Raw genomic sequence first — 19592 nt, forward strand, 5'->3', positions numbered from 1 at the left:
ACCTCAATTTACAACTGACTGGTTAACATTCAATAATTTGTGCTCACATTTTGGTTGCTTTGTTTTGTTTTTAAGACTTTAGGCTAAGGTCAGCATTCTTATAATACTGAGATCATTTTGACAAAATTTTGCAACATTTTGCTCCTATCATGAGGAATGGCAACAAGGAAAAACAAGCACATACTTCTGGAGACTAGATTCGGACACATCTGATGGAAGACAGCTCCAACCTTCCCTTAACAAAACAGCCCACTGCTCTGACACACCAGCTCACTTACCTCTCCCATCGCTCTTCCCTCCAGAGCAAGTGCTTGAAAGTCATGATTCAGTTCATCCATAGAACGTACCTATTGTTCGGAAGAGAGGAGGGGAAAGTTTCAAGTTAGCATCTCAAATTTTATATACAGATTAATAAACACAACTGAAAAGCTTTTCTATGTTGACTTTCAGATATTGACAAAGACAATAACAATATTCAAGTGACTGAGATTAAACGTTCACTTACCTTTAACCATCAGGGTTCAGCAAACACCCCTGCTTTCTCCCCTCCCATTCCCTTTTGTTTTCAAAACATGAAAAGCACATAATCCAAAAAAAAGAAAAAGCAAATTACATCATATAAAAATTATGTTAGCTACTTTTCATACATTTTAATTTAATAAGTAAAAAACAACATATTGAATGGCAATTTCACATGAAGATGACCACGTAACCTAAACCTGGCTGCTGAATCAGAGGCAGGGTGGGGGTGAGAGAGAAACATTGATTTGTTGTTCCAACTTATTTATGAATTAACTGGTTGATTCTTGTGTGTGTCCTGACTGGGGACTGAACTCACAACCTTGGCATGCTGGGATGATGTTCTAGCCAGCTAAGCTACCTGGCCAGGGCCAATCCAGTATTTTTTTTTTAAACCTCAGGGAAAGGTGCTGCAAATTTTATAATAGAATGCCCCAACATTTCTCCATACTGGAAGATCTTGGGAAGACTGCTAAAATTTCAAAATCAGAGGCCACAAAAATAGCACATTATCGCAAGAATTCGTTCAACCTTTACCTGTCATTAAATGTACTACCCACATTGTAACAATCTTTCCATACTTCAAATTAACTCATCCCCACCGTCATTACTACAAGGTAATGTTCAGATCAGGGCTGAAATATGAAAGATTCAAAACAAACAAAATTCAACAACACTTTGTTGTCCAATGGGCTGCTGCTCCTCTTAGATATGAGCAGCAAGCCCCTCTGCTGCCTTAGGTTAGAGTACAGTGCCTTGCTCGTTAAAGAGGAAGGCTAATCTCACCCTGTCTGGGTAGCTCCGTTGGTTAAAGTGACATCTCAATATGCCAAGTTTGCAGGTCCGATCCCCGGTCAGGACACATACAAGAAACAACTAGTGAATGCATAAATAAGTCAAACAACAAATCTATCTGTCTCTGTCCTTATCGCTCTCTAAAAATCAATTTTTTTAAAAAAGGGAGGAAGGCTATTAGGCTTCCTGAGAAAGACTGCTGATTGCCTGAAGCAGCAATCTCTCAAACTGCCTCATCTGATCAGTACTACCTCCCAACATAGGTATACAATTATTAGCAATGGGCAAATGCAAAGCAGGTCCAGCTAGGGCCAGGCAGGGAGAAGAAAGAGTATGGAAAGCATGAACCACAATGCAGCACAGGGAACCGATTTAAGGGTTTATTAACATGCTACTTGTATGTAACCCAATAATCTTAATGTAACTAAACTGACATGACATAAAAATACAGTTGCATTGTTTTACATCACATTATTTTCAAAACTCAGAGCTCACACTATGCTACAAATGACACATTCTGTCACTAACATATAAAACAGCTTCAGGATGCTTGCTAAAAATATGTTTATCAAATTCAAAATGACTCTAAAATTCAGCCATGAGAACAAAACAGAGACAAGGCTTGTTACTGTGGTAAAAGCTTGAAAAAACCTTGAAAAAGAAGTTATGACCACAATGTAAAAACTTTATTTAGGTAAGCACACTGAGTAAGCTCCTAAACGATATACAGCAAAAACAAAGGGGTGTGTGAGGATGGGGACAGGGTGTTAGCTGGAAACTCTACATGTTAGATGAAATCATTCTGAGCCTTCAGGTCAGAGTTAATATTTACAAATATGTAAAGCAAATGCATAAAGCACTGTATCTTGCCTTTTTCTGTGGAACCTAATCATAAATTTAACTAGAGCTAGGTATTTCTTTCAAAAATCTACACACAGTTTTAACCAAGAACATTGGAAATTCTATGTATTATTTCCCAAGGAAAATGTAGGAGGAGTAAGCAAAGACAGAAAAAGCAATATGCATATTTATATGTAATCATCAAAACTTAAGTGACATTTCCCATTTTAGAGATTAGAAAACAGCCTCAAAGAAATTACTTCCCTAACCACCCTTAAGTAGGTATTAGGACTTAAATGGCATTGCTAGGATCTAAATCCAGGCCTTCCAATTTAAAGAGCAAGGTCCTTTCTACATCACCAAACTTCCTGGTGGCCACAGGAAGTTTCCACCCCCAGATAAAACTGCATCTGTTTCTGCTGCAAGCTCTGATGAGCATGCTTCTTCGGCCCTGTCTTTGCTTTCCACTGTATCTTCCCCCTACCTTCAAAATATGTCCATCCTCCCCTTGTAGCAACTCCCACTATTCTGTCTTCCCACCCACCATTCTCTCTCATCACTTACTTGCTCACTAGCTCACTCTCTCAGGTCTCCTCTCACTCTCTTTAGTTCTCTCTTCACCTTCAGCCCTCCCTTTGTTCACAGTGTCTCCCTCTCTGCCTCACCTACCTTTTGTACTACCCTCCTACCTCCTGTAGAGGACTTTTGAGAAAGCAGCCTCACTTTCTGAAGTTTTTGCTAGTCCAGAAACTCTGTTTTAAATCATTTTGTCCACAGCTGACTACACACACACAAAAAACCAAATTGCTCTGACTGGTGTAGCTCAGTGGATTGAGCGTGGGCTTGCAAACCAAAGGATCGTGATTCAATTCCCAGTCAGGGCACATGCCTGGGTTGCAGGCCAGTTCCTACCAGGGGATGCACCAGAGACAACCATACATTGATATTTCTCTCCCTGTCTCCTTCCCTTCCCCTTTAAAGATAAATGAATAAAATCTTTTTAAAAAATTCACTCTCACAAAGCTGTTTTTGACTACTAAGGAACTTATTGTTTAAAATGAGAGCTACACCTGGCATGGTCATTAATATCAGGCAGACTCTCCAAAGTTCTTCCTAAAAAATAAAAACAATCACCAGAAGACGCTCAGACATCAAGAGAAATCAAAGAACGAAGACATAGAAATGTAGAAATATTACAGGCAGGTAATACAAAGACATAGAAATGTAGAAATATTACAGGCAGGTAATACAAAGCCCTTTCTATTATAAAGAAGAAAAGCTGGCTGTAAATTATAATCAGAGTAAATGCTCCCATCAAGACAATAATACTTTCAAGTTCTTGTATTTAAACTCCCCTCTCTCTTGAATTCAATTTGAGTGGCCAGTTGATGTTAATTTCTAGTACTACTTACTATTTCTTTCAATTTTGCTAAATGTCTCTTAGACTCCCTTGCACTAACTAATCTTATCTATCTCTCTTGGTTTCACAAAATTATTTCCTACTTTTCTCTTCCGGCTACTTGCCAGGAATGTAACTTTCGCATGCCCACTCAGGACTTTCTCTGCTGCTGCCCCTCCCCATAAAGGCATCTCTCAATCCCTTTATTAAAGAGTCAGAGCAAGATTACCACCTCACTGCCTGGCCTACTTCAATATTCTTCTCTTCATCCCACCCAATACCATCCACATGCATGACCTATGCTTGAGTTTCCCTTCCACTTTCCAGATCCCAGAAATTTCTTTTGTAAGCCTTCTAACAGGGATTCTTCCTAATGAGAACCATAATTTAGCAAATTAAGTTGGTGCTTTACCATATAGGAAATTATAATATCAAAAGATAAACCCAGAACAATACACCACATTTGGAAAAGAAAACATTAAGCAAAAACATCACAAACCTTCATTTTAAGAATCATATTCTAAAGTGCCTACCCTACCCATTATACCTGGAGAAGCCCTACTTACCATACCCCATGTTCCATATACACTTAACAGAATCACCTATGAGCCCTGGCTGGTGTGGCTCAGTGGATTGAGCACCAACCGAAGGGTCACCAGTTCGATTCCCAGTCAAGGCATATACCTGGGTTGTGGGCCAGGTCCCCAGTTGGGGCATGCAAGAGGCAATGAGTCAAATTACCTCTCACACATCCATGTTTCTCTCCCTTTCCTTCTCCTTCCCATTCCCTCTCTCTAGAAATAGTGTATTTGCTGTGCAGGGTGTGCCCTCATGTACGACATGTACCCACATTTTTACCCCAAACTTTCAGGAAAAAAATTTCACTTTAACTTTTTAATTCAATTTTTATTTATTTATATTCAGATACTTTTTTGTATTATAAAGGAATTTTAGCATTTATTTTTGAACTTATTATGGTACAATAAATTTTATGTAGCAAATAATTACAAAACACAAGAACAGATATAAGGTATTTCAGGTATGACCCAGGAATAATGCACATCCTTATTTTTCCCTCAAAAATTTGGGCAAAAAAGTGTACATTATACATGGCAAAATATGGTAAATAAAATCTTTTTTTAAAAAAGAATCACCAATGAATGATACATACATCAGTTTTTACATATGTAAAAGTGAGGTAACGGGCTACTTTTACAAGTTTGATATAATGATTAAATGAAACAAAATGTGCAATATAGTAAGCACTTACTCAACTGTACCCACCTCAAAGACGATTAGCTTTAGGCTACTGAAATGCCTCTCCCACACATTCATCCTTTCTTTCCCTATCCTCAGTTAGTTCAGGGCATGTTTTGCTTATTCCTGGGAGGGAGGGGGGAATTGGGGGCAGCAGGAGGCTCCATTTTGTCATTTTCATAATCAGTATATTAGAAGTACCTAGATATATGAACATCTACCTTATTTACTACAAGTTAGCATTTCAAAGTACATCCATTTTTCTCAATTCCCAGCTAAATAATCAATTCAGAGAAACCTCTATTCCTTATGCTCATCCATTCTTACACTTAAAAAAAACCACACTAACTCAAGCCTGTGTTCTTTCAGTTCTCATTTTGTTAAAAAGAATCTCAATAATGTCACCTACAATTCCTCCATTCCGAAACTTCCATACCACTCTGGTCTACTGATGATTCTCCTCCTACCTCTGTATTTAGATTTTTTGTTCATCTTTTTGCCAGCCAACATTATAGTCAAAGAAAAAGAACTAAAACTCAGACTTAAGCACAAAGGAATCCAAATGTAAGGCATTACTCAGCTCTCACTGGTGTGGCTCAATTGGTTGAGCATCGTCCTGCAAAAAGCAAAAGGTTATGGGTTCGATTCTCGGTCAGAGCACATGCCTGGGGTTGTAGGCCCTGTTCCCAATTGGGTGTGTTACAGGAAACCCTCTCTTTCTCTCCTCTTTTCCCTCTCTCTAAAAATAAATAAATAAAATCTTTAAAAAATGTAAAGAAGTTAATGATCCAAATACTTTATTGAATTATAATTTTTCAAGTAGATATTATTGAACATTAAACCTCAAAGAACAAAACTAAGCAGATAACATGGTAGACCATCCAGAATAAAAGATCTAAAAAAGACAAAGTTTGAACAGCATCCCAGTCCAGTTCTTGCTCGGCCTTCCTTTGCTACATCCCTATCCTTGGATTACCGTCTTATAACTGCTCACTGTGTCTTTACAATGAATGTTCCCCTGGTTGGCCCAGTTAAACCAGTTCTCTGTTGCTCATACAGAAGAACCAAACTTGAACTCAAGGGTATCACTGAACTGGTGCTTATTAAGTAACACTGGAAGTTTGTATTTTAAAAGAATAACTCAGAGCTATATACTGCACTTGAAAAAATAAAATTCAACAAATCAACATTTTAAAAAGCATTTTCTATAGCAGACGAGTTTCAAGACCCCTGCCTAAAAAAGGGAAACTTCACGATTCCCACAGCCTCTAGCCACAAACAACTATACCAAAAGTATTCCCCTACTACGTGGTTTAAAAAAAAAAAAAGTAAGCTGACCAAATCAGATTTCTCTCTTATTTGAGCCAGACAGCAATGGAAAAATAAAGTGAAATTTCCTAAAGACTTGGCAGTTGTGGCTATCATTTTGGGTCAAGTACGACCTGGTGAAAAATGATGATCAACATAGAGAAGAGAAAGAATGAGCTGAAAAACGCAAGACAAGAGACTATGGAAACAGAAAGCCTCCCAGTGCTCTGGGGGGTTCAGAGAGAATCCCTGGTCTTCGATTTAATGCCCCGAATTTTTGCTAACTAGAGTAAATTTCTATACCTTGAGACCAAAGCTGCCTTTACTAGAGTATTTATTTCCTCAACCACTGAATCTAAATTGTCAGGTGCTTTTCTCCTCCACAACCACCTTTCTTTGTTCTCCAGGGGATTTTTTGCACAGGCAAGCCTAGATCATGACGGCTCCATTTCACAAACATAGATTCAGGACAATATAAGCAGAAGAGTTGGTGCCAAGAACCATTACGGGAAAGAGATACCAGTGAGAAAAAGCCAGGCAAAAGCAAAAGAAACGTGAGCAATGAGAAGATGAAACGCAATTATGAGAATTAACCTAACTTGAATTTAATCATTAAGGGGGAAAAAAACCTAATAAGTCTGTACCACTGAATGTTCTGCTCCACTATCCATTTGTATCACAAACAATAACAACAAAAATCACTGAGACTTCATGCCAGGCCCTGTCCTATTAAGTTTACCTTTTAGAGAGAAGGGAAGGGAAGGAGAAAGAGAGGGAGAGAAACATCAATGTGTGGTTGCCTCTCATGCACCCAGGCATGTGCCCTGACTGGGAATCAAACCAATGACCTTTTGGTTCAAAGGCCTGTGCTCAATCCACTGAGACACACCAGCCAGAGCCCTATTAATTCTTTACATGCTTTATCATGATCTCCTTCATAGTCTTAAGGATCTGAGAATACAGGTGGCTCTTATCCCTTTTTTGTAAGAAAAGCAAGAAGTTATTACACTGCTCAATTAAAATGTAAATAAATCATCATTCCTCTTGATTACTGGAGGGAATAGAATAAAAAGCTTCTCTTCTGGCTTAAGCGGCTGCAAACTCTACGACATTATCTTATTTATGAATCTTCCATTCTCTGTCAATAACAACACTAAATACCAACATTTGCTGAGTTTCAAGACACTTTCCTAGAAAACTGTCATTATTCCATTTTATAATGGGAAAACCAAGGTTCCAAGATATACATACACCTGATAAAGACCAGAAGTGGAATTCAAATTCAGGTCTATATACTCTTTACTACTACTCTGTTCTCATCACAGGCAAGCATAAAGAAGCCCCACCACACCCGGGTTAAACAGCTATCCTCACACTCCATTCCATGAAAGGGGGGAGGTAAGGATGAAGTCACCACAGCAGCCAGAATCAGGCTAAACTTCCAATTTTTCATTTATCATTAGAACTGCTGCTGCCACATGCACTTCCCCGCAGGCGGCGGGGGTGGCCTCCCCAACTTTCCCCTCTACCCCCATCCATTATCTTTACCTTTCCTCTTTCCTAAGCTCCAAAGGCTCCTCTATAACTTGTCTCCTGGGTCATTTTGTTCTACAGCTCACTTCTTCTACCCCTGTGACTTTCTAAATAAATTCCCTTATTTAAAAAACAGCTGCTACTGCCTTTAGCAATTAAAGTAAAGCCCTGGCTGGTGTAGCTCAGTGGATTGAGCACGGGCCTGTGAAACAGATGATCATGGTTCGATTCCCAGTCAGGGCACATGCCTGGGTTGCAGGCCAGTTCCCAGCAGGAGCCAGTTCCCAGTAGGGGATGCACCAGAAGCAACCATACATTGGTATTTCTCTCCCTCTCTCTTTCCCTTCCTCTCTCAAGATAAATAAATAAAAAATAAATAAATAAAGTAAACATGTAAATATGAAAGTTACAGATTATCTAACCTGTGGATGACATTCTGCTAGGATGGCTAATAGATTCAAGTAATAAACCACAATTAAATTATCAATTTTGCCACCAGGCTAGCAGACTATATACACTTCATGTAAAAATCTCAGCACTTCTGAGACATAAAAGAAACAATTTAGAAAGTCAAATGTACTTTCAAAATAAGTTAATAAACCTATGTACTAGTGACCTTTAAATACAAAAATCTCACCATTGCTGGTTCTGACAGCTTTTTTCCCTTAATTTCACCAATCAAGATCAAACTAAAATAAATAATGAGAACAAGGCTGTTTTAACTAGAAAGAGAAACTGTTTTAATTGACAGCAAAGAACCAAACAAAAGGCATAAAACTCAAGCTAATGATAAATCTTATCTCTGCTTGTCTGGAAACTACTACATAATAGCCATATAGCTGAAGGGCATATTCTTGAATTACAAAAGAACTAATTCCAAAAACATGAGACTTGTATACAACTATACAGATCATATTTATATTTTAAAAAATGGTTATTTGCACATGGAGAACACATCAAAGGGTCTTCATTAGTAGTAAAAAGTTTCATTCTGAAATACCAATCTCAACAGATGACCTATAAAAAAAGCGGGGGGGGGAATAAAAAATGTTCATCCAAAACTTCTTAAATCAGATATGGAAAATCTGGAAATATCAGGCTATTTTTTAAAAATAAAATGAAATTTAGCCCTAGCTGGTGTAGCTCAGTGGACTGAGCTCGGGCCTGTGAACCAAAGGATCGCAGTTCAATTCCCAGTCAGGGCACATGCCTGGGTTGCAGGCCAGTTCCCAGCAGGGGCCAGTTCCCAATAGGGGATGCACCAGAAGCAACCATACATTGGTATTTCTCTCCTTCTCTCCTTCCCTTCCCTTCTAAAGATAAATAAATAAATTTAAAAAATAAAATAAAATAAAATTTAATGTTATTTGCCATCAATGGAACCAGGAACAATCTTACTAGCAGAGTGTAAGAATCTATGTAAGTGGCCCTGACTGGTGTAGCTCAGTGGATTGAGCATGGGCCTGCAAACCACACGATCGCGGTTCGATTCCCAGTCAGGCCACATGCCTGGGTTGCAGGCCAGTTCCTGACTCACAAGAAGCAACCATACACTGATATTTCTCTCCTTCTCTCCTTCCTCTCTAAAGACAAATAAATAAAATCTTTAAAAAAAAAAAAAAGAATCTATGTAAGTGATGTGAAAGTAACAAATATTTGTCCACAAATAAAGGCACAGAATGGGCTTTTCCCAAGTTTTGTTAATATTAAATTTGTTGAGATTCACTTGTCATCTTGTATTCACTAATAGACATGCAACAGTAGGCAGAACAGCTTTATAAGAACTTCTACCACAAGAACAGTTTGTGAAAGAAAACAAATCATGTGCCTCCACAGCCACAGATACAAATTTTCTACAAATAAGACAGTGAGTATTTTTTAATAGATGCACAACTCAGATCACAAGTAAAAATGACAATTCTGAAAAGTTCAGAGGAAAAACTATCAGCCAAGGGGCATGTCTACAGTGTAGTCTCTGTGGACTGGGGCGTGGACTGGGGTGCGGACTGGGGCAGGGCAAGGGGAGGGGGCAGATTCACAAAGACTAATTTGCTCTCCCTTCTTGATAGACTAGAAGTTGGAGAAATGCAGATTAAGGTTCAAAGACCATGTACACATGCCTTACTGCTCTCTCCTGAAATAGCAAAAATGTACTCTTATCAATAGTGTCATGGTATTTTTGTCTTTATCTCTATAAAAGTAATCCCCATAGTATTAAAAGCATGACAGGCATTACCTACAAATATTTGTAATGTGAAAAATTACCCTTAGTCTTAGAAATGATAAAACAGCAGAAATGGAACTTCTAGAGCCAGCTTCTTTGAAATGGTCATCCTTTTCCAATCTTTTCAATAAGGAATGGCAACATGCACCAGTTTTGTAACTGTTCATGCCCTTTGACCCAGTTTATTACACTTCTACGAATTTAGCCTAAGCAAATAACCAGAAATACGGTCAAAGATTTGTTAACAAAAGATCTTCAACTTGGCATTGTAAAGTGAAAAGTGGAAAGTTTAAATGTAACAGGAATTATTAAATACATCATGTGTTCATTTATTAAATTTTATGCAACTATTTAAAACATTTTTTAAATTTCTAAACAGAGGAAAATATATATGTTTAAGGATTCTAAAGTAGACTACAAACCTGTATATATAAAAACATATATATATATATTTCCACATAGTGATATAGACAAAATAATACTGCAAGGTAATATACTCAAATGTTAACTTAAAAATTTTTTAGTTTCTACATTCTCTATAATGCCTATGATAAAAATCAGCTGAAAATAAATTCGACATTTATTAAGTTTCAAAATATTAACACCTTTCAAACCAATAATCCTCTTCTAGAAACATCTTAAATACCAAAATAAAAATAAGCTTTATAAGCAAAGGTGCTCACTGCATAATCATTTTTAACAATAAGAAATGGGGAGAGGGATAGAATATCCAACAATAAATAAAAAGGCTGGTTATGATATATCTGGAAGCAGTTTCTGTAAGGACAGCACTGTGAAAAAGAGGAGAAATAGAATGTGCCTTCTATGCCATACATAATAATTGTTATAATTAACAAGTACTTAATGACTATGTCCTGGATAGCAATGTGAATTACTTACTTCTCAAACTATGAAAAAATTCCTAATTATCCTCCTTCCCCTGCCCACCCCATTTTTATAGTGGAGGAAACTAAAGCAGAGAAAGATTAAATAACTTGCCCAAAGTTACACAGGCGGACTAACTCCAGTCTGACTCCTAAACAATGTCAGAATCATAATATTTGGGTACTCCAACTATGGAGGTGAAAAAGACTAAAGACCCATCTAGATCACACAAACCGGCAACAGATAAAAGCCTGCTGGAAACCCTGAAGAGGAGGGGCTATGCGTATTACCCTGCAGCCAGCTGCATCATCTGAAGCTAAAGCAACAACCCACACAGCCTCTGTGGCCACAACTCTAGGACTCTTCTCTATTAATTCAAGGATGATCGAAGAAAATAAATCATAAAACTAGGGAGAAAACCACGTAACCAGGAACAGAAATTTCATCCTGAAAACACAAGAGAGTGAGTTCTGAAACTGATTTACCTATTGAAGGAGAGAATAAATATAGATATATACACAAAACTCAGAGAAATTAAAACCCACGAGGCAGTACTGAGTTGTAAGCCACCCTGGCCCAAGTGGCTCAGTTGGTTGCATCGTTCTCCTTTGAAAAGAAAGGTCACAAGTTCAATTCCCAGTCAGAGCAATCATCTGGGTTGCAGGTTCTCTCCCTCTTTCTCCCTCTCTTATCCTCTATTTAAATAAATAAATAAATACACCTTAAAAAAAAAAAAGAACGACGGCTTTTATGTCATTTCGAATTCTAAAGACAATAAATTCTCCCTACAAAAATTTTGGGAAGTAGAGAATAGTACAAAATGTTTATAAAAGCTATTGAGAAAATTAAGCAGGGAATTGGGACAAAACTGCAACTTTTTTTAGATTTTATTTACTTATTTTAGAGAGAAGAAAGAGAGAAATATCTACATACATGAGATACATAGATCAGTTGCCTCTCACACACCACCAACCAGGGACCTGGCTCACAACCCAGGCATGTGCCCTGCCCAGGAATCAAACCAGTGACCTCTCAGTTCACAGGACAGCACTCAATTCACTCAGCCACAGCAGCCCGGGCCAAAACTTCAATTTAAATAATGTTCATGGAAGGCCTCACTGAAAAGGTAACATTTAAAAAACGGAGGAGGTGAGGGAGCAACTTTTATAGTTACCTGAGAGAGGACCATTCAAGCAAATGCAACTGCAAGTCAAAACCTTGGGCAGTAGGGCATGCTTTTCTCTAACAATTCTTTTTTTTTTAATATTTTATTTATTTATCTTTAGAGGGGAAGGGAAGGAGAGAGGAAGAGAAACATCAATGTATGGTTGCTTCTTGTGCATCCCCTGCTGGGAACTGGCCCCTGCCGGGAACTGGCCTGCAACCCAGGCATGTGCCCTGACTGGGAATCGAACCACGATCATCTGGTTTGCAGGCCCATGCTCAATCCACTGAGCTACACCAGCCAGGGCTCTAACAATTCTTTTAATATTCCAAATGCCATTAAAATACAATAATTAAGAAGTCTAGACCAAACCCAGGGAGAAAGCAGACCAGCACTTGATGCTAGGGAAATTAAAAAGGGCCAAGGAGCCCTGGCTGGTGTGGCTCAGTGGACTGAGTGCTAGCCCTCAAACAAAAGGGTCACTGGTTTGATTTCCAGTCAGGGCACATGCTTGAGTTGCAGGCAGGTCTCCAGTGGGGGGGGGCACGCAAGAGGCAACAACACATCGATGGTTCCTCTCCTTCCCTTTCTCTCTCCCTTCCCCTCTCTTTAAAAAAAGGGGGGGGTCTGATAAAACTTTTGGAGCAAATGGGGATTATTCTCTTTATTTTAGTGATGTTACCACAAGAGAATATTTTAATGTCAAAACTTATCAAATTATAAGTTTAAAATGCGGACTTCCGGCCAAGATGGAGGCATAGGTGGAAACACTGTGCCCCCCCCCACAACTAAATTTAAAGGCAGTGAAGTTTCAGAAACAAAAACGCAGGCAAAACAGTGAAAATTGAACTGTACGGAAGTCCAACAACAAGAAACCACTCAGCCAGACAGGTAAGAGGGGTGGAGTCAGGGGCGAAGTCAGCAGCAGAGCCAGGTCAGGCTGGAAAGAGCGTTAGGGCTGGTAAGAGCGTTCAGTCCAACCAACCCAGGAGCAGAGGCGGTTGGTGGACCCCAAGCATGGGGCGGTGATGGGTGGACCCAGTGAGGGCGCAGGGCGGCTGGCTCACTGTGGTCACACATTCACGCGCAGATCAACCAAGTGAATGAGTAAACAGTGAGACAGATCGCTCAGGCTAGGGCCCCAGGGATGAGAATTAGAGCCTGAAAGCACAAACTGGAAAGACTTTCTCAGGTTCAAGGGGCCGAGAGAGGCTCCCAGGCTCACAGAGAGTTCATTGGAGAGACCCATTGGGTCCTGGAGAGTACACAGGCCCACACACCCGGGAACCAGCACCAGAGGGGCCCAATTTGCTTGTGGGAAGCCACAGAGGGGACAGAAATCTGAGAGAGAGCTGAGCGGAGCAAAGCGCCATTTTTTTCCCCTCTCTGACCTTGCCCCCAAATACAGCGTCACAACCCAGAGACTGGGTTGCAGGACCCTGGTGAACACCTAAGGCTCTGTCCCTCATACATAACAGGTGCAAACAGATCAAACATTATTGACTCAAGAACAGCTCAAAGCCCCAGAGCCTATAATTCTAAGTGACCGAGAAATAGCCAACCTTTCAGATGCACAGTTCAAAATACTGGTGATCAGGATGCTCACAGAACTGGTTGATTTTAGCCACAAATTAGAGGAACATATGAAGGCTAAACTGATTGAAATGAAGGGAAATGCACAGGAAACCAATAGTGATGGAAAGGAAACTGGGACTCAAATCAAGGGAGTAGACCAGAAGGAAGAAAGGAACAACCAAACAGAAAAGAAGGAAGAAACAAGAATTCAAAAAAATGAGGAGAGGCTTAGGAACCTCCAGGACATCTTTAAATGTTCCAACATCCAAATTATAGGGGTATCAGAAGGGGGAAAGAAACAGCCACGAGTGGAAAACTTATTTGAACAAATAATAAAGGAGAACTTCTCCAGTCTAAGGAAGGAAATAGACTTCCAGGAAATCCAGGAAGCTCAGAGAGTCCCAAAGAAGTTGGACCCAAGAAGGAACACACCAAGGCACATCATCATTACATTAGCCAAGATTAAAATGAAGGAGAGAATTCTAGAAGCAGCGAGAGATAAGGGGACAGTCGCCTACAAAGAAACTCCCATCAGACTGTCAGCTGATTTCTCAAAAGAGATCTTGCAGGCAAGAAGGGGCTGGAAAGAAGTATTCCAAGTCATGAAAGGCAAGGACCTACATCCAAGATTGCTCTATTCAGCAAAGCTTTCATTTAGAATGGAAGGTCAGATAAAGTGCTTCTCAGATAAGGGCAGGTTCAAGGAGTTCATCATCACCAAGCCCTTATTATATGAAATGTTAAAGGGACTTATCTAAGAAAAAGAAGATAAAAAATATGAGCAGTGAAAGGACAGCAAACTCACAGTTATTAACAACCATACCTAAAACAAAAGCAAACTAAGAGGACAGCTAGATCAGGAGAGGAACCATAGAAATGAAGATCACATGGAGGGTTAGCAACAGGGGAGTGGGAGGAGGAGAAGGGGGAAGAAGGTACAGAGAATAAGCAGCCTAGACGGTAGGTAGAAAATAGACGGGGGGGGGGGGGGGGCGNGCACGAATACTATGGGAAATATAGAATCTAAAGAACTTGTGACACATGGACACGAACAAAAGAGGGGAATGATGGGGGAGGGGTGTGCAGGGGGGAGGGGAGTGAAGGGGGGGAATGGGACAACTGTAATGGCATAATCAATAAAATATATTTTTTAAAAAAGAAAAAACAAGTTTAAAATGCATGCATTTTATTAAGTCATTTACACTTTAATAAAGATACTTTTTAAAATTCTAGCCCTACAGTCAGAATAAGCACAACTTAAAACAAATGAGTCAAGACAGATCCATATACACAAGGCCTATTTATTATAAAGGAGGTCTTTTCAAATCGACAAATGGTACTAGGATCACTAGTTACCCACTTGAGAAAAGTAAAATTACATTATAATTCCTTACATATGATACATTGAAATAAACTCCAAATGAATTAAAAATGAAAATATAAAAATAGAACTATAAAAATATTACAAGAAACAGGAGCTTGGGTGAGGGACAACTTCTAAACATAAAGAAGTCAAAAGCAGAAGACCAATATGATTACATACATTTTAAACTGAATTGCAAGATAGAGTAAACAAAGTTAAAAGACATTTAAAAGTAATCATGTCAACCTAGAAAAATAATACATGAGGTCTGTCCGGAAAAAGTCCAACCACTGTTAATATAAGGAGAACAGTATGTGTAACATCATGCAACCCAGCAACCAAGGCAAGTAAACTGGAATGCACATGTATAAACAATAACGACTTCACTGTACTAGTCAGTGGGGGCAGTAGACACTCTTGACTAAGCACATGTACTGTGTGGCTGTTGTTTTCCAAATAACTGAGTGGAGCAACAAATCTACATCGAATTTTATGGTAAACTTGAACATTTATCCACGGAAATTATTCAGTGATTAAGAAGGATGAAGCTATGGGCAACTGGTGATCAGCAGCTTCATCAGGACAATGCACCCACTCACATTTTGTGCAGAGTTTTTTGGTGAAATAATCACTCAGGTGTTTCAGCTGCTCTACAAGCCGAGATTTGGCGCCCTGAGACTTCTTTTTTTTTTTTAATTAATCTTTAGAGGGGAAGGGAAGGAGAGAAGGAGAGAAATATCAATGTATAATTGCCTCTCATGAGTCCCCTGCTGGGAACTGGCCTGCAACCCAGGCATGTGCCCTGACTGGGAATCGAACCGCGATCATGTGGTTCGCAGGCCCGTGCTCAATCCACTGAGCTACACCAGCCAGGGCTCTGAGACTTCTGACTTTACTCAAAACTAAAATCATCTTTGAAATGGAAGAGAATTCAGACCATCAGTGAGATTCAGGAAAACAAGATAGGGCACCTGATGGCGACTGGGAGGATTGTGTGAGGTCCCAAGGAGACTACTTTGAAGGGGATTGAGTCATCACTGTCCTACATACAATGTTTCTTCTATCTTAAATCTTCTTCAGTAAATGTCTCTATTTTTCATATTACACGGTCAGATACCTTCTGGATAGACCTCGTATACACCAACAGGAAAAAATGGATAAAGAATACCCAGAAAATGGTAGAACTTTAAATTGGTCCAATCTAGCTGCAGAACAATGTGGAAATAGATGTATCAAGTTTTAAAATAAATTCTTTGATCCATCAATTTCACTTTGTAAATATTTTACTTCCAAAGAATCACTCCTGAGTACAAAAATATAACTATAATACTGTTTACTACGGGATTGTTGAATGCCAAAAGCTGAAAAAATCTAAAAGTCCATCACTCTGGAATAAATCACTCAAAATAAATTATTGTATTCCTATGCACAAGGACCCTTAAGAAGGATACTGACCTGAAAGGATGGCCACAACAAGGGAAGGGACTACTCATACAGTGCAGAGAGAGGATGAACCCATGGGTTCATCCTCTAACACTACAACACATTCATAAATCTGTATTTATCGTATATACATGCACAGCCCGACCGGGTAGCTCAGTTGGTTAGAGCATGGTCCTAATATGCCAAGATTGTGGGTTCAATTCCATCCACCAGGGCACATACAAGAATCAACCAATGAATGCTTAAGTAAGTAGAACAACAAATTGATGTTACTCTCTCCCTTCCTCTCTCTCTACAATCAATAAATTAAAAATTAAAATTAAAAAATTATATATGCACAGAAAATCTAGAAGGAAATACATGAAACTGTTTGAAGTAGTTAACTCTGAAAAACACGATAACTGAAATTTTTTAGAACAATCATGTACTATCAAAAATTATTTTTCCATTTTAGACAGAAAGTAGATTAGTGGTTGCTGAGGCCTGGTGGAATGGGCGAAGTAGAGAATGACTGGTAATGAGTACAGGGTTTCTTCTGGGAGTAATGAAAACATTCCAAAATTTGATATGTTGTGATGGTTGCATAATTCTGTGAATATACTAAAAAAACAATGAACAGTACACTTTAAATGGGTGAGCTGTATGGTATATGAATTATCTCTCAATAGAGATGTTTTAAAATTCCACTTTAGAACAAAATCCATAACCATAATATAAAATGCAAAAATTTTGCACTTTAATAGTGTAGAAACCTTAAACTCAAATATCATCTCGTAAAAGCTTCTAGTAAGAAAAGTAAGTCAATAGTCTGAACAGCAGTTAACCACTGACAATACAATAAACTATACCCTTCACTCTATTTTCCTAAGAATGCTACGTTCTTCAACTATTCTTGTTGATAAACCTCACTGCTAGGTGCGGGGCAGGGGGGGGCAGAGGCAGAACAGGATATGGGGGATAAATGGTAATGGAAGGAGACTGGACTTAGAGTGGTAAACACACAATGCAATATACAAAAAATGCATTATAGATCTAGCCCTGGCTGGTGTAGCTCAGTGGAGCACGGGCCTGCGAACCACAGGATCGCGGTACAATTCCCAGTCAGGGCACATGCCTGGGTTGCAGGCCAATTCCCAGCAGGGGATGCACAACAGGCAACTATACATTGATATTTCTCTCCCTCTCTCCTTCTCTTTCCCTCTAAAGGTAAATGAATAAAATCTTTTTTAAAAAATGTATTTATAGATCTGTATACCTGAAATCTATAATTTTACCAACCCCAATAAATTCAAAAACTTTACTTGAGAACAGGAACGAACCTTGAAAAGTTGAAACAGATATGGCACTGTTTCCCAATATATGATGTGACTGGGAACACAAACAATGTTTCAATGTTTTACAAATTCAGGAAAGTAAACCTTGTTCCTACAGTCCTTGTTTGCCCATCTCCAATACGGTTTCCTAAAACAAAAAAACAAAAAAGGGGGGCGGCTAATAGCAACTGCTTTAGTTTACAGGCCAGGGCTCAATCCATTAGCCACACCAGCCATGGGACAGCAATGACTTTAAAAAGTTAATGCAGCCCTGGCTGGTGTGGCTCAGTGGATTGAGCACTGGCTTATGAACCAAAAGGTCACAGGTTCAATTCCCAGTCAGGGCACAGGTCTGAGTTGTGGGCCAGGCCCCCAGCTGGGGCCATGCAAGAGACAACAGATCCATATATCTCTCACACAATTGACATTCTGCTCCCTCTCTTTTCCCCTCCCTTCCCCTTTCTCTAAAAGTAAATAAAATCTTTAAAAAAATTTTTTCCATTTCTATGCACCCCTTCAAAAATGCTTACTGACTCCTTCTTACCTTCAGGCCCAAAAGCCTCTCAGTATTCTAAGACCCTACATTCTGATCCACCTTATACCTTATCAATTCAAAATGACATCTTATTAGTCTTCAAAATAAAACACTCCACTCAGCAAGTCTCTTCAATATGTCCTGATGACATAATGTATTCATTCATCATTTATGAGGTACATTTGCCAGGTACTGGAGACACAGGGCTGAAACCATCACAGTGGGTCTTAACCAAGGTAGTACACATGTTGTTTTTTCTAAAAAAACACATGAACTGCACCTCATCACCGGAGATTTTCATTCAGTGAGTCTGGACCTAAGTCCAAGAGTCTCATTACTGAAACAGCTTCCTACCACCCAATGGTGAAAGGAAAAGTAAATATTCAACTCCAATACACAGAGCTGAACACAATTAGTGTGTACTAAATATGATGGTGGCACCAAACAAGGACACCCAACCATCGTGAAAAGGGAGTTAAAGGGGAATGTTTATTAGAAATGAAGATATTTTTTGTTCAAGTTTAAAAGATGAGGGAGTGGCTACATGGATGAGGTGGGAAGGAGACTCCAAGAGAAAACTATATAAATAATAATAACGCAACCACTATGTTTAGGAACTGCACAAATTATAAAAGTAGCATGTGTGCTCAGAAAGTTACAAACACTTCAGTACAGCTGAAGTGAAGTGCCAGTATAGACTGGAAAGGTAAGCTAGTTCAAACACAAAGGGCCAACATGCCATGCTGAGGAGCTCAGAAGTTAACTGCTAAAAGCAATTTACAAGCAAAACACAAAATTTAGGCAAGAGTGACACATAAGCAGATTTGTCTGCAAAAATATCAATTTGGCAGCAACACAGAATAGGCAGAAGGAAGAAAAGGTGGGGCAGGGGGAGGTTACAGAAAACCAGTCAGAAGACTACTGTAAATGTTCTACTAAGAAATACAGGCCTATCAAATAAGGCCATATGAATATAACCCCGGAACTACTGAAAGCAGGAGGTAGCTACAGGTAGTTACATCCCTAGGATGCCTGTAATGGAGATGCCATACACAGAAATAGAATATAGGGAATGAAGGAAAATAATGAGTTTCATTTTGGAAAGCATCATGCCATTCACTGAGCACCTACTATGAATCAAGTACTGGGCTCCTATAATTAGACGTGCAAACTCAATTCTACTGGTGTCCCTAAATCCTAATATACAAACAGCAGGTAGGGCTTAAAATGTGTGATGTGCAAAAGAAGCCTATGTGTATATTCTAGGGAAAAGTCGACTACATGTCTCCAAAGAGGTCTGGTAGAAAGATCATGAGCTGATCACCTTCAACATTCATCATCTATGAGAACTGAAAACACAGTAACTCACTTTTCTGACCCTACATTTCCTCACCCATAAAATGGAAATGAAAAAAAAATCAGCACAGTCCTGGCTGGT

At 39.2% G+C, this 19592-nt stretch overlaps 1 protein-coding gene across 12 annotated transcripts in view; it reads right to left on the bottom strand.

The window, feature by feature from the left end:
• PUM1 (pumilio RNA binding family member 1) overlaps positions 1-19592 on the bottom strand; it is a 134252-nt gene that overhangs the window by 98853 nt on the left and 15807 nt on the right. For all 12 annotated transcript variants that reach the window (XM_037057230.1, XM_037057223.1, XM_037057229.1 and 9 more), the window contains one exon: positions 279-347. In XM_037057230.1, the coding sequence (XP_036913125.1) occupies positions 279-347 (69 nt within the window). The remainder of the gene's footprint in view (positions 1-278; positions 348-19592) is intronic.

The sequence above is a fragment of the Sturnira hondurensis genome, unplaced genomic scaffold (assembly GCF_014824575.4).
Source record: "Sturnira hondurensis isolate 20B ecotype Veracruz unplaced genomic scaffold, ASM1482457v3 Scaffold0009516, whole genome shotgun sequence".
NCBI classification, from domain to species: Eukaryota; Metazoa; Chordata; class Mammalia; order Chiroptera; family Phyllostomidae; genus Sturnira; species Sturnira hondurensis.